Source organism: Apteryx rowi, unplaced genomic scaffold (genome assembly GCF_003343035.1).
Source record: "Apteryx rowi isolate R43461 unplaced genomic scaffold, aptRow1 scaffold_191, whole genome shotgun sequence".
Classification (NCBI taxonomy): domain Eukaryota; kingdom Metazoa; phylum Chordata; class Aves; order Apterygiformes; family Apterygidae; genus Apteryx; species Apteryx rowi.
This window is the reverse complement of record NW_020448208.1, coordinates 1,590,967-1,615,311: the sequence shown is the minus strand read 5'-3', so window position 1 is coordinate 1,615,311 and position 24,345 is coordinate 1,590,967. Positions and strand designations below refer to the sequence as shown.

At 36.3% G+C, this 24,345-nt stretch overlaps 1 protein-coding gene across 10 annotated transcripts in view; it reads right to left on the bottom strand.

The window, feature by feature from the left end:
• Positions 1-2,233: 2,233 nt before the first annotated feature.
• The window catches only part of CEP162 (centrosomal protein 162), a 47,452-nt gene continuing 25,340 nt past the window's right edge, over positions 2,234-24,345 (bottom strand). For 4 of the 10 annotated variants that reach the window (XM_026062643.1, XM_026062642.1, XM_026062646.1 and 1 more), the window contains 14 exons: positions 24,050-24,192; positions 23,007-23,234; positions 22,194-22,331; positions 21,126-21,238; positions 20,346-20,451; positions 17,398-17,524; positions 16,338-16,501; positions 14,679-14,783; positions 13,117-13,341; positions 11,232-11,902; positions 10,240-10,381; positions 9,703-9,801; positions 6,897-7,031; positions 2,237-4,930 (listed from right to left, as the gene is read on the bottom strand). In XM_026062643.1, the coding sequence (XP_025918428.1) occupies positions 4,712-4,930; positions 6,897-7,031; positions 9,703-9,801; positions 10,240-10,381; positions 11,232-11,902; positions 13,117-13,341; positions 14,679-14,783; positions 16,338-16,501; positions 17,398-17,524; positions 20,346-20,451; positions 21,126-21,238; positions 22,194-22,331; positions 23,007-23,234; positions 24,050-24,192 (2,615 nt within the window). In that variant the 3' untranslated portion in view covers positions 2,237-4,711. Of the gene's footprint in view, positions 4,931-6,896; positions 7,032-9,702; positions 9,802-10,239; positions 10,382-11,231; positions 11,903-13,116; positions 13,342-14,678; positions 14,784-16,337; positions 16,502-17,397; positions 17,525-20,345; positions 20,452-21,125; positions 21,239-22,193; positions 22,332-23,006; positions 23,235-24,049; positions 24,193-24,345 lie in introns of all 10 variants that reach the window. The other 6 variants (XM_026062650.1, XM_026062641.1, XM_026062645.1 and 3 more) reach the window with 4 other exon arrangements.

Genomic DNA, 24,345 nt, shown 5'->3' with positions numbered 1-24,345 from the left:
CAACCCACACTTCCACACAGGTCCCCCAACACTTCAGAAGCCCTTAGCAGCAATACAGTCTAATCCAGATTTTGCTCTACCTCTGCCTCTTGTTGGCTTCTTTAGAAAAGATGCTGAAGGTTTTTTTAAACTATGTCATACAAAACACCAGCCCCCCTCCCCCATTAGACAAAGCATCTTCGCTTTTGTTCTTTATGCAAACTAATAGGTAACTACAGCTTTAAAATAACTGCTCTTTCAAAACTGYAGAAAGTTTCTGCATTTGCCTCTGACTACTGTTCTAATGCAAAGTAATGAAAAATGTTTTGACTGGGGTAATCTTTTAAAAGTAATACTCAGAATTCAGTGGTGTTCATATCTTCACCCTTGAAAATGGAATTATTGCAAGTGTTCTTATAGTTAGGCTATGCAGCAGACAGCTCACTTCTCAACATTCACTAGTTGGTTAGTTATAAATATATCACCAGTGGTAGATTTAATCATTTAATAGATAACTGCAAYACCTGTGCCAGACAACTTCAGGGGGAGTTCCCCTAGGTCAGACAACAGCATGCTACTAAATTCTGCATATAAGATACCTACATGTGTTTGTTTCCATAGGCATGTACTGTATTCCATAAGAACACCTCTTAGGTCAAGTTATGTATTCCAGTTTTCAAAGATTTATATTTATTAAATGTTACTTTGTGTGAACAACTTTTACCTGTGTACCTTTAAAAAAAAAAAATCAGACAAGAAAGGGAACTGTTAAACCCTGAACTTCTCTGTTAAAATCTGGAGATGTGTAGTCTATGAGGTTAAAATGCAAAGCGATGTGTATTTATCATGCTATTTAGTATTTATGCATGTGAGCTGCAGAGCTTGAAGTGCTTTAAYACATTTTTGCTACAGTGTGATTAAAAAACTTCACACAAAACCATGCACCTGTGCCACAAGACAGTGGCAAAGGAAGAATTAAAGTGTGCTCTTCCTCCTTCCCCACTCAGCCACTGCCAGGGGCTAGGAGAGAGGACTAAGCTAAATAAATCAGCTGAAGRCACTGCAGTCCCAGACTGGATTTACTCGGTAGCTCTGGTTCTGGCTAGTGCCTTTCACCACACACTCTGCAGGAGTTTGAGGCCTGTGCCTTCTCATTTTTGATAGATAGTTATCTGTATGAAAGGCTAAACATTACAATTCAAAGTTACCAGAGGAACTTTCTGAAATTGGTTTAAGAGTCAATACAGTATTTGACCCATACCCCTTCCCTGCAAAACCTGAGCAACACTGGACTGGCACAGTTAGTACTGGTACACAAAACTGTCTTGAAAAAGAAGGAAATCAATCAGCTAAATCCTGGATTTAATGGAAGCTTCCAAATGTAATATATACTATCAAATAAAGTTTTCCTCCATGTTAACAACCTATTTAATTTGTTACAGGAATAATTTTGATTGATAAGCATTTTGGCAAACGGGAAAGAGAGCATTGCCTCTACTTCTCTGCCACAACTTCCATGGGGAGGTCAGATGCTGTTCTGCTGCACACCCTGTTTTCCTCTCTTGAAGCAAATGCCTTCTCTGTAATCTAGGTCAATGAATCACCACACTAAAAGCTTGCTAGATTTCCTAAAAGCTTCAAATATGACAAATCAAATCATTACACTCATAATGCTTATGATACTGTGTTTTAAACAAATGACTTCCAGCTAAACACAGTAGGGCTGTGAGTCAAAGGAATGATTTTTTTAAGGTTTTCCGCATCCATTCACAGTAATGCTTTCTGGAAATGTATAATGAAATAGTGTGGCATGACAAAAGGAAAAAAAAAATCTATGGATTTATAATAAAATATATGCTTGTAAATACAACTGAATTTCAAGAGGAATCTTCTGAAGAATCACACCGAAATCCTCAGTGGCACAGAGTAAAAACTGGTGACCTGTTTTGTCAGCTTTTGCTCTGTTCTAGGGTATTTTCCCCTTTCTGTACTCTTAAGACTACAGTAGAGTCAAGGACTAATCATTCCCTTCTTTAGCAGCTAGGTTAAAATTAGGACTTTACTCTCTAAAAAGAATGTCCTGTTATTAGAGCTGTTCCAAACAACTACAGATACTCTATCATTGTGTAGAGTGGCTACTTCATGGCAAGTGGTTTAAAAAAAAATAAAAAAAAGCACATGCTTCAGTGAATGTACAACTAAAAATGTGAGAAACAGTATAGACCACATTATGTATTCTTACAGTAAAGGTAAATAACACATTATCCCTACTCAGTAAAATAGACCCAACAAGAAAAAACTTAATTCAAAAACTATGTAAAATGTACCAGCATTTGCTGAGAACAGAATACAAGAATTTTAAAGAGTGTACAAATGAAATATGCAAGCATCTAGACAACCCTCTCTTCACCTAGGGATTAGCACATGAGAGAGACTTTAGAAACGACAGTTTGGAAGGATGAGCATTTCCAGCACCCAGAAATGCTTCCACCAGGGCTAGACACTGCCCCAGCATACCTGCATCCAGGTCCTGCCTCCCTAAAGACGCACAATGTTGCAGTGGTTCAAAAATCCCACTTTCATTTCCATGCTTTATTAAAGTGATGCATATACTGCAAACTGTACAGGAAATAAATAAGTTGAAATGATTTTACCTTTTCATTTGCAAAACAGTCTCAAATCTTTGTTCATTAAGAAAATATAGCATACTTGCTCATAGCTGATACTTTATATATAATGTATAGTTGCATTTACACACTTTATGAATATAGACTAATACCTCATTATTTGTGAACAAAATCATCCATATTAAGAATATTTAAAATACCTGAATATGATGCAACCAAGATTACTATATTAATCCCAAATTTACCATCATTTTATATATACACTATTCATATTTGCATATTTACTCTCCCCTCCCCCCCCCCAATCTTGCAGTTAGCTACTATCTGTATCTATATGGTATAATTTGGTATATTTTGTTCTTTGTGCATGCTTGGTCACATGCTTATAGATATATAAGCTAAAATGCATTTTTACTGCTGTTCCTTGAAGAGGCATGGCATATAGATACATATACACAGACCTGAACTGTAGTTCACTTTTGACTTAAATCTAAGCATCAAGTACAACAAATGATATAAAATGTAGTGTAACCTGTACAAAATTACAAAAAGAGGGGACCTCAGGAGAACATCTGTGCTTTATCTTTGCTTTATATAAGTAGAGTTGATGATTGTGCTAAAACCTCAATATATGCTTTCTATGTAACTTTTAAGGCCATGCAGTACCAAGACTTCAGTCTAGTGTTTGGGCTTAGTGTTAGAAAATGCATCCTTTCAGCCACTAAATAGCTATACTGAATGTTCCCTACTATAATTGCACTTACTACTTGTCTGCTTAGCAGGTTTTTCATGTAAGAAAACTGTAATAGCCATCTTTTATCTTCCCTCCCCAGTCTCCTCTCTAGAGCTGGGCAGCCCCAGTGTGTCCATGTCCTTTTGAAACACAGAAACAGAAGCTCACCACACAGCACTGCACCTTAGTGATCCATGAGGAATTCCTCCCAGGCTAGTTAGTATTTTGCAAGCTATACTTAGGTGTATACATGCCAACCAGATATAGGAGGGGAGAGAGAAAACATGGTGTCTCTGGCTAACATTCAGCTTAGCTGCTGTGATGCTAATCAACTCAGCAGAGTTAGTTACATCCATGTTCCAAATTTGTGCAGTGCATTATTCCTGCTTAAGCACAGTAATTTCCCTTGCTCCTCCTGAAGCCTATCCTCTTTTTTTCCCCACCACTTCTTCAATTTGCCCAGAATTTTAACTCTTAAGTTTGCCCACCAATACATCCCTGCAGTCTGAGCCTCACCACATGGTCTTCACATTTGATTGGCCTCTTCATTCTGTCAAGATACTTTATGGAGATACTACTACTCTGTCAGACCCCGAATTGCTGGGGGGGGGAGGGGAAATCAAATCATACTCAATACATCCTTCTAGTTTAAAAGGGTACTGATAACTACTCTTGCACTGTATTTTACAAGCTTTTTTGTATCCATCCCATAACAGTTCAGCTAGACTGCTCTCCCATCATTCTTACCAGCAGAGTTAGGAATATCTATGGAGGAAACAAAAAAATTGTTTGGATTTGAACCACACCAGAGAACACCTGCTCTGCTCAAACCCTTCAGGCATATACGAACTTGAAGGGGATCTTTAAGATAAGGGAAGGAAAGTTTTATGAATTAGAGGGAGAGAAGCAAAATATTGGTAGAAAGAGGATTTCATGCCCTACGAAGTTAAAAATACTGGTAATACTATATATTAAAAATATTAGCCAAACAGCTCATATTACTTAAATCATTCATAAAGGAACTAATATAACACAAAGCTATAAAGAAAAGTTAAAAATATTCAGGCATGTTCTACAGTGTCTGAAAAGCATAAAATGGAATTTTTCAACGGTAATTGAGTTGATAGAGTAACTTCAATATTCATAATATTTAAAAAATATTTTTGCACAGAACTTCATTACTAACAAAATAAAAGACGTACAATCTGACTGGGGCATTACTCAATGTGAATCTACCTTTGGACAAACAAGATTTCAGACGAAATCAGCATGTAATTCAATTTGCAAGTATTACATTAATGACTTCCAATAATGTTTTCTATACGTAACTTTATATATTGAAATTCTGCTTCTCTGATCAACTCATATCTAATCATGTCTTCCAACAGCTGTCTATCATGCTGAATCCACTGGAATTAGGCGCTGGAATAACAACCCCTTGTCTCTGCAGTTCCCGTAAAACATCTAATATTGAATCCAATTCCACTCGAAATTTCTCCAATTCTAGATTCTTCCGCTGTGCAAGCCTTTGCCACTTCTCAACTTCATGGCTTTGCCTTGCGTCCGTAATATGTTGCGTTAATTGTGTTGCCTGCAAATTACAAGCAAGTAAGGAAACGGCAGTATGCAACTTTTTAACCAAACACTCGCTCTTTAGTCAACACAGCCCCCTTGCAAAAGTATACCACTTCCTTATATTTAATGCTCAGTCTCAAAGCCCAGTGCTGATGTTAAAAGGGAACAATTTCTTCAGAATTAAAAAAAAAAATTGTTTTGATAGTAGCTATAAATCCCTTTAAATATTTGCAGTAATGTCAGCAGGGTAGAATTCATTACTGACTAAGGAGCCTCAGGAGAATTTGACTTACTCTCCAAAGCAGCACTTAAAAGTTTGAATATGTAAGACAAAGCTGAGCATGTAACATAAAAACCCTCTGTATTCAAAACAAGCTTTTTGAATTTGCATTTAAATGTGTTAATTAAAAGAATACTCTGCAGCAGAAATGAACCAAATCTGACCTATATGTTCATGTGCAAAAGGTCCTGTGCAATTACTGTGCTTTTAAAAACCAAATGAATTCTATGAACGATCAGAAAATACCCTGTTGTGACAAAGCTTATTCCTGGAGCTATTGCTTATTCTAAACTGTTCTGTTCATTATCATTAATTCTGGGGAGTGTTCAGTGCCCCACTGCAAATAATTAAAGGTGCAAAACTAGAAYAAACAAAACCCAAAGTTTAATGCATAACAAGGCGACTATAACACCAGAAAGATGAAATTACTTAGTAGTAATTCTGTTGCTTAGAGTACTCCTATTTTTTTTTAAATACTTTACAAAACACCTTAGTAAATACAGGTCAGGCGTGGATTTCAGTGGAGTTAGATCACAGGCTAGGCAGCAGCAGACACTTAAATGGAAATGTTAAAGAAATCATCACATTATGCTAATGCAAATTAATAGCAAGAAAAAAGCAACTGTTTTACAGTTGTTTTAGCAGGACAGAATACCAACAAAGATAAGTCATCCATGGCAGCAGGGATTCATTCTTAATCCACAGACTTGTTTTATGCCCAGTTCTTTTGGGGGAAAAAGTTAAATGTCTGATGTAAAAAGCTATTTCTGTATCAGAGTAAAACCTACTACCATCAATAACAATTCTGTGCAGAAAACTGAACTACCTTGAAATTTAGTTCAAAACTGCAGAACAAGCTCCACAAACTAAGAATTGCTACAGGTTCGATCGTCTCGCAATCCCACTGCCCTTTTTTGACTTCATCTATTCTATTTAAATAAAACAGGAATTAAAACACTAATGGAAGACATTCAAATATTTAAGTGATGAAAGTGTTGAGAAAAACTACACAGAATACAAAACTGTCTCTAGATGACAGAAACTCCCCAGACAGAAAATCAGGATGGAAGCTGTAGCAGAAGACATAAGAATTAATGCAAAATTGTTTTACCCATTCAAGTGATACAACTGCTAGATAAAAGAAGCTGCGCCAAGATCCAACTCTCAAACAACCATTAGACAATTTTCTTATCCAAAATTTTTAGTTTATACGGGTTAGAGCAGTTATTTTGTTTAGAGTGTTAAAAACAGCATGTGGCAAACTGCTGCAAGATGTTTGTCTAAATTTAATGCAGCTTTTCTGAATGGAATTTCTAGGACTAGAAATTAAAATTACAACTTAGTCAGGAAATATATCATAGCTTAACAATATAAGGTTAGAATAGACTTAAAGGTCATCTGGTTCAACCCCCTGCTTAAAGCACGGCCTCCTTAGATCAGGTTGTGAGGGAAGTTACAAGTACCTAAACACCTGATCTGCAAGTCATGTACAAGTGATCTTAATTGCCCCAGCAGGGAAGTGTTGATTAGGACTGCGTCTGCACTGATTTGCATCAGCGGGCACCAGAACAAAAGTGTGGCTTTATCAAAAAGTCTTTTGCCCTTCAAGTGTGGGGTGAATGAATCTGTGAAAGTACTGTAAAACTACAGTTCAGCCAAAAAATTATACTTGAGAAGTAAATGCAGACGTGCTCTGGTTTACCTTTTGAAGTTCTTGTTCTCTTTCTGCATGTCTGGTCTCTATATGCTTGATTTTCTTTTCTAGACACAAGAAGTGTTTCATTTCAGGGCTCTGGCTCTCCTTGGCCTCTCTCAATTCTTCCAACAGCTTTGACACCTAAAATTTGAGATAATTTATGAAAATACTGATTATGTTAAGCACTGTGTAAAACAGACTCCTTTCAAAGCATATTTGCATTGTTCAGTCGTTCCATTCAGAAGCTACAGAAAGGGAGATGTAAAATAGAAACCTCATATGTAAAAGTGTAAACAGGGGCTCATGGATTTAGATTAGGATCTTTCATTTGTAAAGAGTGACCTAACCTCTTATTTTCACCAGGTAATGACGATATGAAAATCTAGTCTGTTTTATTAAATCCAATCCTGTTCATCATATATTATGAAGTGATTATTCATAGTCAATTTTTTATAAAGTCATTATTGACAGTCAATTTGTATACTTCTAAAACGTACTCAGATTCATTGAGAATATTATAATTATGTGTTCTTATACAATCTCTTCATACACTGGATAAAGATCACATGTAAATTGCATAAAGATCACATGTAAAATGCATCAGTGAAGCTCATTCCTAAGGAGTAAATTAAGAAAAAACATAGTGATAACACGCGTGATTACAAACTCCATTAGTCTCATCATTTGCAGGTCAAATCCACTCAACCAATGAATTATAATTTCATAATCCTCAAGAAATTCTTATAAATTCTACTGGTTTATTCTTATTCTTTGCATATTTTAAATAACTTGATATTTCTTCATTTAACATCTTAAGTCTTTCTTGGCCAATTTCTTAATGTGTATAAGTAAATTACATAGAAAGCTTTGAAATCTTTAATCCTTTACCACAACCCTTAGCTCTCAAAATCCAGTATCTGATTCCTGCTAACCCTCTTCAAGCGCTTAGCCGTCCTTGGCTCTTTGCTGCTGAATTCAAGTAGCTGGAAGTATTGAGTCTTCGTCAGATGCTCTCACTTTTACTCAGAAATGACTCCAAGGTGGCTCACTATTATTTCTGCTTTTAAACTTTGTTTTCTAAAATAATAAGGCCTATGTTATTACATTTTTGCCTCTTGGTTTCTCCAGCAGCTTTGAGCCTGTGGGCCAGTTTCAGTCACATTAGTCAAAGGAGCAGAAGTCTTAATACTTTAAGTTTTGTAAGCTCAATGAAAATAACTCACTGCTGCTTCTCTGCTAAGCTGCCCCACTGAAGGAAGAGACTGCTGCATGAGCTCAACAACGTAATTAGACACAAGAAAAATGCAAGAAAGACATTATGAAGGAAGAAAGTCTCAGGAAAAAACATGCTTCATATATTCTGCTACCAACAGAATACAAAGCTGTCCAAGCCGAGATCCGTTACGTAAGTGTATAGTTAATGAAACACATCCACGAACAGCAGTTCGAAGATTAGTATTCAGATAACTGACCTCCAGTGAGCCACCAAAAAAGTTTACCTGCACCATCATTAATACTCTGTAAAGCAAACAGGCAGAGAAGAAACAGATCTGCTGAATAACATTTATGTCGAACTCTCGCCCTGTTACCCTGGGAGGAAGTATGCATACATGAAAGAATATACATAGATCACTGGAGTGAAACAAGTTTTGTATGGAAAGGCAGCAACATCTATCATTAGATTCATAATATGAGTCTTTATTTGGCAAATACAAAGCTTATTTAATAAAAGATCTTCCTTCTCTCCTTACAAACCCTGACTTTTCTATAATGACTTTTCACAACAGAGTTGGAATTTTGCATGGATAAGAAAAATATTGAATGAGCTTACTGAGATTTAGATTAATGATATTAAGYATGTACTGAATGCATGCTGATGCTTCTTGCATTTGTTCTAAAGGAGGACACTAAATGAGATTAAACATCTGAAGTTTTCTCAGTTGCTTACAGAAAGTAAGAATTCATTTTAGCAACACCTGCAGGTTAACCACTATAATATAAAAATAAAGTTATATTAGCAATATTCATACATCAAGGAGATGGTAACCGAAACATATGCACAATGCTAGTACAAGCTGTACTGTCCTCCTGAACAGCAAGCAATAAGATTGGCAGCACCTCAAGAATGAAACAAGCATAACCAATAGATCAAAAAGCTTGAGCTAAAGACTCAGGAAATTTAAGCAATGTTAACTCCAAAATGAAAACATGAGCAAGTGTAAACTTTAGATTATACACTATCAAAAAAGGAAGTAGAAAAATAGGAAAAAAATAGATACCTGTTTGAAAACAATAGAAGTGAATTTCAGAAGAACTGTGACAATTAAACTTCTCTTCTTAAAAGACCAATTTTCATAGGCAAAGGACATAACCAAGAATATACTCACCCACATCAGTTTTGTAGCAATGATGGATGAAAAAAGGAAGACTTTGTTCTGAGTCTTTATGTTCAAATAATAATGAAATATAATATCCTTTTAATAAAGTCCTGTGGTCTGTTTTCTACCCATCACAGCTCTCAAAGAGGCCATGAATGTTTGAATTAACCTACTGATCAATTTTCACACAGATGTCACATACTTTCATGAAAAATCAAAGGAGATCAAAGTATAATCTTCTGTGATCTGTGTTGCTTTTCCTGTTCACAGTAGAAAAATATATTGCATTTTCATATTTAACTGATCTAGGAACAACCGACAAAGATACTGTTTTTAAGACTTGTTTTACTGTATAGTATTTGAAACTTTAAAAGGACAAAAATGAAGAGGATTTCTATCAATATAAGGTACCCCCAACCCAAACTTAAATATACCTCTTTTTGTAGGAGTTCCTCTCGCATTTGTGAAACTAGAAGGGCTTCCTGATGTCTCTGTTGCTCATTGATTTGTTCTTGGAGATGTTTTATTAATATCTACAAGATTAAAAATATTCTTCATTAACATAAATACCCATGACAACATTTGAAAACTTATTCAGGAAAAATGCAMCAAAATATAATCAGCACTGTAGAACTGCAAGTATACACTATGTATATATTAACAGTGCTACCTCTAAAGTTACCTGAATTGTTAAATAGCACACATTTACATGTATAAGATATGAACACAAGTCTCAACCTGCAGCTTACTTTCCTCAGTTAAAGAAAAAAAAAGAAAAAAAGAAACTAATCCAGTGGCTCTCACTACCTTCATACTGCACACATTTTCTCCCAAAATTTTAATGAACATATACAGTGGCACAAGCTCATTTTTGAAACAATACATCCTACTTCAAAGGAAGATAAAGTAATCCTGAATCTAGTAACTTTTAAGGATACTGGTGTATAATGAGTCTCATTACTGTATTTTACCTCTTGTGTTGAAATTCTGCTGTGTAGCTCAGCTACAGTAGAGGTAGAGTGCTCCATCGCATGCTGACAAAGAATCTTCTCTATTTCCCTCTGATGGGAAGCTTTCAGAGATGCAATGTATTCTGCTGTGTCTTCCTGTATCCTGGACAGGAGGAGAAGAAAGTAACATGCAGTAAAGCAGATACAGATAGCTCTTCAAAAATGGCAAGAAGTTTCTCACCCGAACACATAAAATACCAGAAATGTTAAAGGTGGTGTATCTTGAAAATTTCATAACCACACCTTGCAAGATAACACTATCATTAGTTTTACTGCACTGGAGGGTCAACAGGGCAGGAAGACCACACTGGATACACAACTCACTTAACTAGAGGCAGCTAGTATACAGGTAACTCTGAGCCAATCACCTTTTTAGGCTTTCCTTAGGAAAAATCAACAGAGAGAAAATAGGTGCTTTTAAATCATAATTCAGCAGTCATATTTCAGGTATCTATTTTAGGATAAAATGTGTTGCAGTCTAAAGATGCCTATTTCCTCTGCTTTGACTATAAGGGGAGCTACTAGAGACTAGGTGAAGCAAAATTTCTATGTTTGGTCAAGTAAATTTCAGGAAAGAACGGCCCAGTTTGAAAGAAGGTATGGATACCAAATATTAACACTCTACAACACATGAACATAAAGCATCTAAGATGCAATATATATATATATATATGTATATGTATATATATATATATATACACACTGCGATCCTTTTACTCAAAACCATGACAATTTGTAGCATTGATAAACAGGATTAATACAGGTCTGCCTGGAGGAAGAATTGTGATGGCGCACTGCACTGAAAAAGGCAAGAGCAGAAAGGAAGTTTATGGAGACCATTGGCCATGTATAAGCTAGCTTCACACATGACTGATATGTTAACATGTCTCATTACAATCCTGTATCAGCCAATACTTCAACAAGGTTTTTAAAAGAACCCATCAAGCATTTACCTTCTTAGATTATTTTCGGAATAAGCCAGTGTTGCTTGAGACTTTACCCTCTGCTGGTTCATTTGTAGAGATAATCTTTCCAGGTCATCTTTCAACTGTTTATTTTCTTGCATAACTTCTGAGATACTAGTATCAGAAAAGGTATGTGGCTGGTATACTTTATCATCATTGAAAATGCCTGGCAAGGGTTGGCTCTTGCTGGAATTCCTTGCATCTCTTGCTAAGGTATTCTTTTTCAAGATCTCTGTAGAGTTTTCCTTATTATCAGTTTTATTTCTGAAATTATCATCAGACAACATCATCATCCTTTCTTTTTGAAGTTTCTCTACAGTTTTTGTAAGGTTTTGTATTTCTCTATTTTTGGTGACCAGTTCTTGATTTAGTTTTAACAATCTCTCTTTYGTGTTAGCTTGTTTCACTTGAGAGTCTGTTGATAGCCAGTCTTTAGAACCCTTTTTACTTTCAAGTGTTATTTGTGAATTTTGACTTTTGAGGTTTTCAATTTCTGTCTGGAGGTTTTTAACAGTGATCTGATGGATCTCCTTTAGATTTTGAAGTTCCTGTTCAAGTTCTGTAAAACTGGCTTTATCACTGTTCAGTTTTGGTGACTCACTCATCAATTTATAGGCAAGTAGTTGCTCAAGCTCTACAAGTCTTTGTTCATACTGTACCTGGGAGAGGGGAGTGGGAGAACGGAGAAGAAAGCACTTTCCTCAGCTGTACATTTATTACTACCTCTTTTTATTATTCTTTAAAGGTGCTGCACACCTGAAGTAAGGTTTCATAACACAAGATACATATCAGTATTACTAGCAACACTATGCTCAATCAGTTCAGAAACTAGTGAGTTTTAGTGAATAAATTACATTAAACAAGCATAAGTCAGCTTAAAATAGAATTACTCAACACGTTTACTGCAAGTTCATCCTCCACTCACAACGAATACAGTAGCTGTGGGAATGAAAATTAAATTAAAAAGAAACCCCCATTTCATTTTTATATAATTTTGTCTGTTCAGATGTTAACAACTTGGGCATGCAAATTAGTATCTCATTTTAATATCGAAAGAAATATCAACAGAAATCTTTATCTTTGTTTAAAAATGCCATTATGTATTTGCCATGTGTCAGTTTGCAAATATTACTGTCACATGCTTCAAAATTACACTTAGTTTTTTAAAATCATCACGATAAACTCTAATAGGACAGCCTTCCCCCTCCCCTCCCTTCCTTTCCAAAAGCAGAAATATGAGAGAGACAGAATCTTTCTCCCTAATGAGCTGAGGAAAAGCTAACAGGATTTAACCTCTTATTACCCAGGATAGCCTCTGGGGAAGACATGATAGGTTATTCACATGGGAAGAAAGAAGAACAATTGACCAATGCTTTCCTCTCCTGTTCATTAAACACCTGTGCAGTTTACCTTTCCATAAAGCAAAATGCCAAATTTCAACGCTTCCCAACACAAATTTTAAGACCTGCTATCATATAATTTTTGGATGTGATGATTAGTGCTCCTAGGCATTCCCCAGAGAAAAGTAGAGTCAGACGACTTTTGAAATGACAACCTTTGATACAGCAAGGAATTAAGCAAGCAGCTTCTCTCATCCACGGGATGAAATCCACATGCCCCATTTGTAAGAATGGGATTATTAAAGCCCCAGGAACACGTCCTCTCTATTTCAATACTAAACTAACAATGTCAGTGCTATTTATATTTCAGATGCCCAAGCCATTAATATTCTGGTCATAAAAATTTTGAGCATTTGTTCCTTGAATATGGTCTTTGCCTTCAATTTTCACCACTGTTCCGTGTTAGACTCCAGTAGCCTTACACCATTACTTGTGCAGTAGAGTATGTTACTCAACAAGCAGCCAATTTTTACCTTTATTTTCTGAAATTGTTGTTCCATAACACGGAGACTTTTTTTAGCTTCATCATCTTTACCCTCAAGTTCTGTTTCTAACTTTTTTATTCTTCTCTCCAAAAAATCAACTGTGTTTGTTTTAGCTGAAAGATCATTACTTTTCTCAGCAGCAGCAGCAGCATAAATCAAAGCAGGCAAAGAATTTGGATACCTTCTTTTTAGAATCCCTTCCATTTCTTTGATCTATCAAAAAGAAAATTAAGTCAGAAGTCAAAAAAAAATTCTGATGAAAAGTGAACTGAAGTACAGTGACCGAATGTTAACAAACGTAATCCACTTAAAAGCTGGGTGAAGAATGAGAACTAGAGATGCATATTTTAAGGCTTTTCGATATAATGCTTTTTCACATTGCTTACATTTACTTTGTGAGAAGAGGACTTTAAGATTAACTTTTCAAATTAAAGTAAATGAACAAGTTAAGAAGAGAGTGGTAAGACTAATTGGAGTTTTAGAAAGTGTCTTATGAAAGTAAGATTGATCAAACTCAGATTGTTCAACATAAAATAGACAAGTAAGACTTGCTCTCTCTTACTGACTTTTACAACATCTTCTATTTAAACAGAATATTGCTCTAGTCTCTAGACTGTGTTATATCAAATGGATCTTTTATTTACCTTTTTAGCATTAACAATATTAAGGGCCAAATAAGACTTAAAACATTTGCTGTTTCCTGGACTTACAGTCACACTTCCACGTTCCACTCTACTTTTCAACTATGTTAGAGATTTCATAACATTATTYCCCCATATAACAGATTAATGTCTTTTTTTTTTAAATTTCACTGCATGCTTTAAAATAAACAAGCATCATGAGTGTAAGACTAATAAAAACTCTTTTGGCTATGAATAAGATGCTTTCTACACTCTCCAGTTTAAAATACTGTGGAGGATCTTTCCCATTTGTCCTGTAGCCCTACATCTTTCCCAACATAGCTCCCTGCTCATACTTCCTAACCATTTGATTAGGCAAGAATCAGTATGGATAATGAAAAATCTGGAGTCAAGTGTTAACTGCCTGCTCTCTCTTGAAAATTCAGGATAGCACTGTTCCTCTTGTCTTTTCCTCAGTAGGAACATGGATTTTAGGCTCTCTACCAGTTTTCATGAATCTTGTAGGAATTCAGTGTAATTTAGACCCCCACTCTTGAATCAAACTTGGTTGAAGCTGACCATAAGGTTGAAGGGTTACTGAATACAGAGGGGGAAGGAGACTCAGAAGATAAACAGGAAGCTTCAGTGTGCTTTCTCCCTCACGCCTTTCCAAGAAACTTCATTTTACAGTATTTTAACATTCAATTAATTTAAAAGGGACATCAGTAAACATCTTATTAGAACACAGTAGCAGCARGACCTTCGTAAAATAAATAATTGTAGCTTACTGTGGCAAAAGTGTCCATAGTATAAAAGTTATTTTATCAGGGGGCTTCATTCAATGTCTTATCCTTACAAAAGATCTAGTGAATGTTGAGAGACCTTATCTGAAATAAAGGTTAAGCCATAAAGAGTTATATTATTGCATACTTGTCGCTCAAGATCCTGAATTCTTTTAGCATCTGCTGTTCTGTCCCCAAAACGTTTCTTCTGTTGCACACACTGATTTCCAGCTTCAGTTCTGAGCTTCTCAACCTATCCAATTTATGAGAAAATAAACATYAGAGACATTTTCCTGTAGTACAGAAGTTTCAAATAAACACAGTATAATGGAAGCATTCTACAATTTAAGAACTGGTAATAGTAATTTCTATATTAATTTTTTCTTCAGGTTCCTAAACTAAGTTATAGCTTTTTAAGATCAAAGAAGCTGAAAGTAGCCATGGGAACCCAGAAGAGAACTTCAACTCAGGGGCACCCTTGTCTGAAAAACAGTAAATCTTGTGCTTCTTTCTCCCATCCTCTCAGTATACAGGTTTGGTTAATATGAAGTAATATAATGGACTACATTGGTCTTGCATGAATATAGCATCAGTTAAGGAAATAGTTTGTGTTTTGCAGGGCTGTGCTCTGCGATGAGATACAGAAACAGCCAAAAAACAACATTATGTTGTGCCTAAATAAATGCTGACTCTCAGGATCAGGGGAAGGAACTGGATAGCTGATGTTTCTGCTCTCGCATAAAATCTGGCCACGAAGACTCAAAGCTTGAATCTAAAATTGGATTTCCTGCCTTTATCAGCCACTACTTTCACTGTAGAGGTATGTTACACCTTGTATAATTGCAAGTATCCCTATCTTGGTTTCTCTCTGACCAATGCTATATTGGCTATATGTGGGTATTGAGCTACACTTTTATGCTGGCATAGAGTTTTTGACTCTTTTGATAGTTTCTATGAGAGTAAAGCTCTTTACTGTTTTCGAGCACCAGTCTGTCCCAGGAAAAATGCAACTAAAAGTATTTTCTCTCACACCAAGGATATATTGTTAGGAGTTTAATGTGCACCAATCATATGTTGATAAAAGTTTGATGTGGTGGCCTTTAAGTGATCTCCTCTCCCTGGCTTCTCTTTCAGAAGCACCTCCTTTAATCTGATCTCACTAATAACATGCCATTAAGAAACTTCCAAGATCAGCAATATTTTATCAGTAGGTAAGATTCTTTATTTCTGTGAACCTTAAGTCAACTCTACTAACAGGCAATTCAAATCTCAGAACTATTCAAGATTAATGCACTAGTTTCACTTGCTTTGTATGTTGAGTGTTTTCTTTTTTTCCTCCCTCAACCAGAGATTGTTTACAAGAGAAGGAACTTAGAACTGATACTTGAGAGAAGAAGAAATGTTGCCTACACTACGATGAGCAAAGAGGAGGAAAGAAGAATGACAAGAGGGATGTTCCAAATTCTTAATGTAAAAATGTACTTGCTCTTCTTGGCCAACAAATTTGCAAGTCTTAAGGAATCACATTACAGTTGTTTCCAGAAGCATCATCAAAACACCCAACGCAAGCAAAACAGTTCTAGGCATTAAGCACTTGCAATTTGGACTGTATGTGCAACGAATATCCATTTTGAATATAAAGCCATGCACATTTGATTTAAAGGTTATGAAGAATTCATGTGCTTATTCTTGAAAAAGATGGGAGCACTGTAAAGGTCAAAGTTACATTATACTCATCGATAGAACAGAAATAATTTTAAGTTCCAACTTCTTAAAAAAGAAAAAAAAAAAAGCTTGATAGTATCACCTCTAGTTTTAGTTTCTCAATTTCTTCTCTCGCATCTTTAAGACGGGCTGCATCTTTATCCAAAAGATCCTGATTTTCTGCATACCACTGAAGTCTTCTTTTTAAATGAGCAATTTCTTGTTTGTATGAGTTTTCCATAATTTTAAATTCATACGACTTCTCACCTACAAGATAAAGACACCCTCMGTATTGCTTTATTGAAGAATTTTTAGAAGCAATTAGTCAAAACCATCCTTCTCAGGTACTTTTCAAATATTTATTACTTTGACAATTCTATTAGTAAAATTTTAAAACCAGAGCAAAATTAGGATTTTTGTGCAAGTGTATTTCAAAAAGCTTTTTCTCTCATATGTAATAGTATTCAGTGGTTCACAGTTTACCATAGAAGATATTTAAAGCAGCATCCCAGATGAACTCATCCTTGGTCAAGTTCTAATAAACAAATTTTCAGTAACAACATGGATGACAGAATGCACGCTTATATACGTATTAACCATACTCCTTCCAGTTTGGGATCAAACATTTTGAAAAAAGACAGGGAGGAAACTGAGACAACTTTTAGCACTTGTGATGCCTGATACTGGAAGCTGAAGGAGTCCAATTTCTGGCCGCCCTCTCATTAAGAAAGCTAAAGTCAAACTGGAGAGAGTTCAGAGAAAAACATCAGGAAATGTTACAAGGCATAAATTATAGGTAAAAACAGATAAAGTTGTGATGAGTAGATCTAAAGAGGAGGCTAACATGCAGATCAAGCCTTCCTGTATCAACACAGTTGTCATACAAATGGAATTGTCAATTTTCCATGCCCACTGGGAGATGGGCAATAAAATCAAGCTCGGTAAGCAACAACGAAGAGTTTGGCTAGTTACCAGAAAAGGTTTTCTAACAGATTGCCTCCTTCACCATATGGTTTTTAGAGGTTTAGATAGCATTTAGAAGTAGTCTAGATATATTTGATCCTGGGTCATATTTTAATAAAAAGCAAGTTTAATTTAATTACATATTTATTTAAAGAAACACAGATGAGGCACAATTATTCAGCAAAATAAGGGTCCTTTACCTGATTTGGAAGCAATCTGGAGTTTGGCTAGATCTCTCTCTTTCTTTGCTTGTCCCAAGTCTACCTCAAGAGCTTGTCTGTCTTGTTTAAGCTGCTTTATCTCTTCGTGTAGTTTAGTTTCTTCCTTCTTAATTTTAGAGAAAATTTTAAGACAACAAAAAATAAACCTGATTTTCATACAAAAAACTGAACATGCTTTTTCTCCATAAAAGGATTAAATCACAACTGTTGCATTGGACCACGGCAGCAATGAGGTTTCTAGGTTTGGTATTATTCTCAGTGCTTGCTACAGTAGAACACAGAAAAATTCAAGTTAGACACAGAAAAACCTGTCATCTCTTATAGGTAAAGTCTTACATACCTCTTAGAAGCGGAAAACATTCCAGATCTTCCCTTTGAAAAGGTCAGTAGAGAAAAGAGTTTTGCTTATTTCTAATACTAAAGACTACAGCTTAAATGGTTGGATGTACAGTCTGCATTTATTGACAACATACAGTTCATCCCATCTGTCCAAGTTACTATATCAGTACTATCTTTTCACAAAGTCACAAACTAGATTAAAATGAAGTTTCTCTTTCCAAACTTTATCATCTTTCYAAGACTATACAGAACAGATAAGTCTCAAAAGAGCTGTTGTCTTAAGAGATTTCTGCCTGCTTGTCTTCTCCTACATCCACCACTATTCTTTGATTTTAAGAAGTGATCCTTCTCACAAAATGAGAAGGTTTTGACTTTAGGAATATGTGGCCTTATTCTGAGCACAAGACTCAGTTTCGTTCTTTTAACCGCTTAGCCCTTTAAGGACAGCCTAACTGAGCTTCTACAATTTTAAAGTGTAAGGACAGATACCTCCTCACCTCTACCTTTATTTTAGAGAGAATATCTTTACCAGGCGATCAGAAGTGGCACTCCCACTGCACACTACAGAAATAATTCCAACTATTGATTCATAAAAATATCCTTAATCAGTTTACCAGGGAGTAACTATGATCACAATCAGAGAGTAACAAGGGAGTGAATAACGTCCATACAAGATGGAAACAGGTACAATGTTAAGGTGTGCCGGCAGATGACTAGGTCGTGGCCTGAGGTTTAGCTAATAGAAAAGAAAAGGACAGACCAGACATATAAAATTAACAGTGAGAAGCTGACAAGAATACAGATAGCACCATAACAAATGACCAGATTCTGCAGGTGGTTAAGGAGAGCTATGTGAGAAAAGGCCAAACTTGCAGATAATTGGAGGGGATCTTCAGGGACCTTTTGGGGAGTACAACCTTGCAAGGCCAGCAGTACCTAGGTAACTGTGCTAGTAATAGCAGACGAGACCAAGACGACCTAGGTAACATTATCAGAAATACCAAACCTGGRTACAGATATAGCAAAAGTGGAACCAATGGGAAAAAGTAATTAGGGGTGTGTTGTTTATCTGAAAGGAGACAAGGGCAGTGAAAGGGATGAATCAAAGTGACAGTGGAAGAACAAGCATGGGAAAATGGAGAGAAAGGGTGATAAAGGGGCCTGGTTGAGTGCAAGTACACTGCTGGTCAGTATACTTGGCTGAGTCATGTGCCTGATCACTGCAGTTTATCTTCTTATCTACAGTCTATCTTCCTATTACACTATTTCTCAACATTTTTCTGTGCATGCTCTCTGTTCTGTGTATAGATGTATGACCACTAGCAAACTTCAAGCCAGACCAGCTGATGAGTAGGACAAGAGATCTGGGTGCAACTGTCTGGAGATGGGGGCCCTGGGTCATAGGAGGCCATAGGTCTATGGACACTGGTCCTTAGGGAGGGACTGGGAGTTGGGGGCCTGCCACTAGATAGACAAAGCGTGCAGGGCTGGCTGGAGGCCGTGGAGGGATCCACGTGTGTGCATGCCTGTGTGTGACTGCTAGGGAACACCCATCTTGATTGCTAAAGAGGATCAGGCTGTCTGTGCTGTTTGTGCTTCTGTGGGTGTGAGCAAAGGCGCTGCTCGCTGCGTTATCCGATGTCCGACCACATTAGTGTTGTTGCGTGCATGTCTCCATCTTTGGAATATGCCTCAGCCTCACTACTGGCTGGACCTAAAGACAGGGAATTGCAGCAGCAGCATGTATTGGGGAGGAACTGGGAGACACCTGGGGTCTTAGAGCCTAAAAGTCAGCTCTGTCAGGCCAGGAGAACTCCCCTGATCCCTGAAGCCCACTGTATCTGGCTTCCTTAATCACACACCTTACCATTTAGAAACCAGCTTAGTTTCTGGCCTAACCATCAGAGAACCATGTGCCAGAACAGTCCCCACTTACAGTAAGCAAAATAAAAATCCTCCCCAAACCCTTAATTTTAACATGAAGCTTACTAAACACTTTCCCTCAAAACCCCCCCAAAAACAAACAACCCCCCCAAACAAAACAACCCCCCCCAAAAAAACCCTCAACCCCCCCCCAAAACAAAACAAAAAAACCCCACCCCTCAACACATGTAGTACTACAAAAGAAATGACATGAGTGAATTACAACAGATTCTTTCCATTCCCATGCTCTTATCTAGAACCTATTTGGTAAAGAGTAGTGATAAGTACTCTTCAGGATCCATCTTATCAGGTGGAAAGTTATATAAATATCTGTAAATATAATATAATATATAATATATTAAATATAAATATAAATATCAGTAAATATCTGCGGATCACTACTTTCTGCAAGTTCTCACAAGATATTTCAGAACTGCCAGTGAACATGGCAACAGCACACTTTCAGTGAATTTGTGACTTAGGGGATTACTTCTGAGAGTTGATTTGACAAGACATTTGTGATATTTAATTAAGTGTGGCTAACAATTAATATTGTAAAAATAGCAGTATGCTCCACTTTTTACATTTACATCATTGGTCTACTGTATCGATGGTTATGCATTGTTTATATGAACAAGTGAACAATGGGCTTGGCATATACCTACCTGTGCYGTTCGAAGCTCTGAAATCAGTTCTGTGAAACTCTGATTTCTGGCTGGTTCAGGACCCTGCACTACCCGTGACTGGATACTAGTCATATTCACCTTTTCTCTAAAAAACAACAGCAAAGACAGTTATTCAATGTAGTAATTTGGCATACTACAGTTGCATACTAAAAAACAAACAAAAAACAAAACTGGTGCTATAAAGTCAATCTGTGCAGGCTCAAAACAAAGTAGGAAGAAACTTCACAGTACAGTTTTAATTAAACAAACAAAAAGAATGATCAAAATAAGTAAGGTGGAATCTGCTCATCTTACACAAGCTACCAAACTCGTCTGTTGTGACTACATGAGGGTGGGAACCAAAGCCCACTCAGCATCAGCAAAACTCATCTAGGGCTATCTCACAAGCACAGATCAATAAATTAGGAATAAAACAGTTGCTAGGGTTTTTTTCCTCATCACTGGCATAGAACACAAATCTTATGAGACCTAGAGCTCTCAAGTATCCTTTCATCCTTCAGTGTAGTGAACCTAGTGCTTCCCCCACTACCAGGATCTCTTGTGACTCCTGATCTACCATGTATCTTACAATATCAAAATATTTTGACATGTGAGCAGAGCTGTAATACCAGAATGAGTGCAATATATGTACATACATCCTGACATGACTAGGGATATTTATATTTTGGCACTGGAATATTCTCCCTATGGAAGAACCTAGCCTTCCCACAGGTCTGTAAGATCAGCAGGACTTTAGGTCAGATGTTTAAATAAGCTTACCTTAGGGCTATTAATTCAGACATTAAACATTGATTCTCCTTAAACATTTGTTCCTCATTTTTCTTGTTTTGAATTTGTAGCTCTTTCATTTGTTTGTATAACTTCTCATTTTCCTAAGATGAGACAGACAAAGAATGTTCATAAATAAATCCTTTTACCTGTTCAAAAACCATTGTCTGTGATTTCTACAGTTTGTCTTCTGAAACACTGCTGTAGTGGAAGCAAATATTAAATGTTTTATTACCACATTTCTAAAATGGATATCTACTTTCATTAGCTTTTTCCTGGAGTATTATAAAGTGACCTCTGCAATCYAAGCTTAGTGTTCGCTCACTGTGGTGCTAAGACTTAGCAATAGGAAGCTGTTCCCCTAGGCCAGCTCCTGTGCAAAGCTATCTAACTATATTCTAAAAGCACATACATGGGTGGGTGCAGACAGACCACAGCTCAGCTTGCCCATGCTCCAGTCCCATGGACAAAAAGCGTCACCGATTTGGGAGCTCTGCAGCCGTACTGGCAAGATTTCGTGCCTCTACTACTGAAAGCTGCTGAGCACTACCCCAAAAGCTGGTTAAACTAACYGATCTTATTTTACAGCTGCAAGTATTCAAAAGGGTCATTTAAGCTTGCTTTGTCTTTTTCTATATTTAACTGAATGAGTAATATATTAGGCATACTAATATGGTTCCTTGCAATCAACTGCTCATATTATGTGAAATACATCTTAAAAACGGAATCCTCCCAAATTATAAAATTGCTAAGAAATACTACATTTTTCTACTACATTTTGGACAAAAAGGTTCTTTATTGGCCATAAAGTATCTTCCTGTTCTCAACTGAGAAGTCACCTTATTTTTACAGTTTAGGACATTTATATGTAATTGGGGAAAAAAATTACACCAAATTAGGCAAGTGTAAAATACTTCTTAAACATGCAATATATTTGTGTCCTTTGTACTTAAAACTTCTTCCACTCTGTAGATACCAAGATAACTGCTATCGACAGAAAAGCTGTAACCACTGACAAATTTTGTTTTTGAAACTGGCACAATATGCTGTGCGGCATACCTGCTGATAACCTTGAATAATGACCTCTTGGTCTTCAATTTCTTTTTTTATTTGGGTCAATTTTTCTTCAGTGATAGGAACTGTTGCTGTGTCATGGATCCATCTCTTTCCTTTAGTCAGCTCTTCCATGCTTCTTAACTTTCATAAAGAAATATACACACAGTTAATAAGAAAGTTTTATTACCAATATGGAATTCTCTACAAGATTATACTTTGAATTCAGAGTATGTTATAAATAAGTCAATATACATTAAGGCATGAGACAATAATAATACTGGCTCTTTGTTCTGCTTTCATGCAAATCAGGAACACAGTATAGTAAGGTTGGGAAAAATTAACAATAAAATTACACCTCCCTCTTTTCTATTCTTATGTATCTAGACAGCGAGGTATAGTGGAATAACCCTGGGAATGTAATTATGCTATATAGTCAAAACACAACATAGAACAATGCATCAAAATAACAAACTAAGTGTATAGTACTTATCTATGTCTCTGTAACAAGTGGTATCTCTTAAACTGTTATTAAAATTTTTACATTAAAATGTGTTAAATCTTTGCAAAAAGCCTGCTGCAGAACACTTCATATAGCTAAATAAGATAATCTGGGATAACATAGCTGTCTCCATAGAAAAAAGATCATGTCTTATGGGCAATAAACGTAGTAGTTGGTACACRCATACATATTTATACATATATTGCTAGTTTGTATTTTCTTCTCATCAACAACTCATCTAAGATAACATCACTGAATATTCTGGACCAATGCTTCTCCTGTTTTACAGTAGCAGAAGACAAGATCTGATAGAGCACCTTACTCTGAAGAACATAATTTTCTTGACCCAGCTGAGAGAGCTCTTTTTCATGCTGTGTTTTCAATTCCATTATCTTTGTCTCCATTTCTTGCTGCTTTTGTGAAACTGTGCTGGTTAGCTGTTGAATCAAATCATGAGCTGTATTCAGCTCTTCCTCTGCAACTTGTGCTCGTCTTAACAAATACAATTCTCTCTCACAACTTCTGATAGGAGAAAATGATAAGTCCTGGTAAAGAGAAATTCAGGGAAACATCACACTGAGCCAAATGTTTACTGAGGATTCCCCAACCCCTGCAAACAATTTTGACTGTCTTGACTCCTGGCAACCACATATTGTGCTTGAGGGGAAAAAAAAAAAGACCAAACCAAAAACAAACAAAACAACTCCCCCCCCCTTCCATTCTAATAGCAAAACATCTTGCATGTTTTTTCCTCTAAAGAGCTACTTTCCCATTTCCTAAACATGTATGGGGGGGAAGAAAAACACACCCCTTGGAGACGATAGCCACTACACAGCTACCAGAGTTATTCTACTATACATCTTGCCTATTGAAAAGCAGCAATGATCTAGGGATTCATTAAATAAATGTTTTTAAAATTTATAAGGCAGAAGGGAAATCCATCACAGTACTGCAAATTCAGTCATCTTGGAGCAGTCAGAAGATTTTTTAAACATTCAATGCAACAGAAGCAGAAAAAACAAACAGAAGTACTATTTAACATTCTTGACAGAATACTTATACTTACAAGTTACATTTAAAATTATGCCCCTCTCTATAAAAAGATAAGCATTTTTAAGAAGTTAAACAAGCATTACAGCTTTAAGTATATAGAACCAATGTAACAGAATTAGCCAAGCAACTGAAAAGCAGTATGATTATACTTGCACATTTTAAAAGCAAAAACCAGTATTTGATTAAAGTCTTTATTCARTATTTCAGCATTTGCCAATCTTGCGATAGATAATTATTAAAAGATCTTGACAAAACAGGCTTGCAAACGAAGTTCTACGTACTAAGAGCAGCACTAATTATTACTTACATGCTGATACTGCCTGCCAGAGTCCACAACCTGCTGCACATGATTACTAACAACTGAGTCGCCAGACATAACTCTGTTAATACCCTCCTTTGAAGTTGGTTCCTTTGTTGCAGATCTTATAATCCTAGTAGCAAATAAGCCTTCTTCATTTAGGCACAAAGTAAAACAGAACAAAATTATATTCAGAACTTTGCTCTTTATAATGTCCTTGTAAAAATATATTCACCTGACCCATCCCTGTGATCCCTCCCTGGAGTGTGCAACTAAAAAGTATTCTACAGCAAGGATTTTGAATT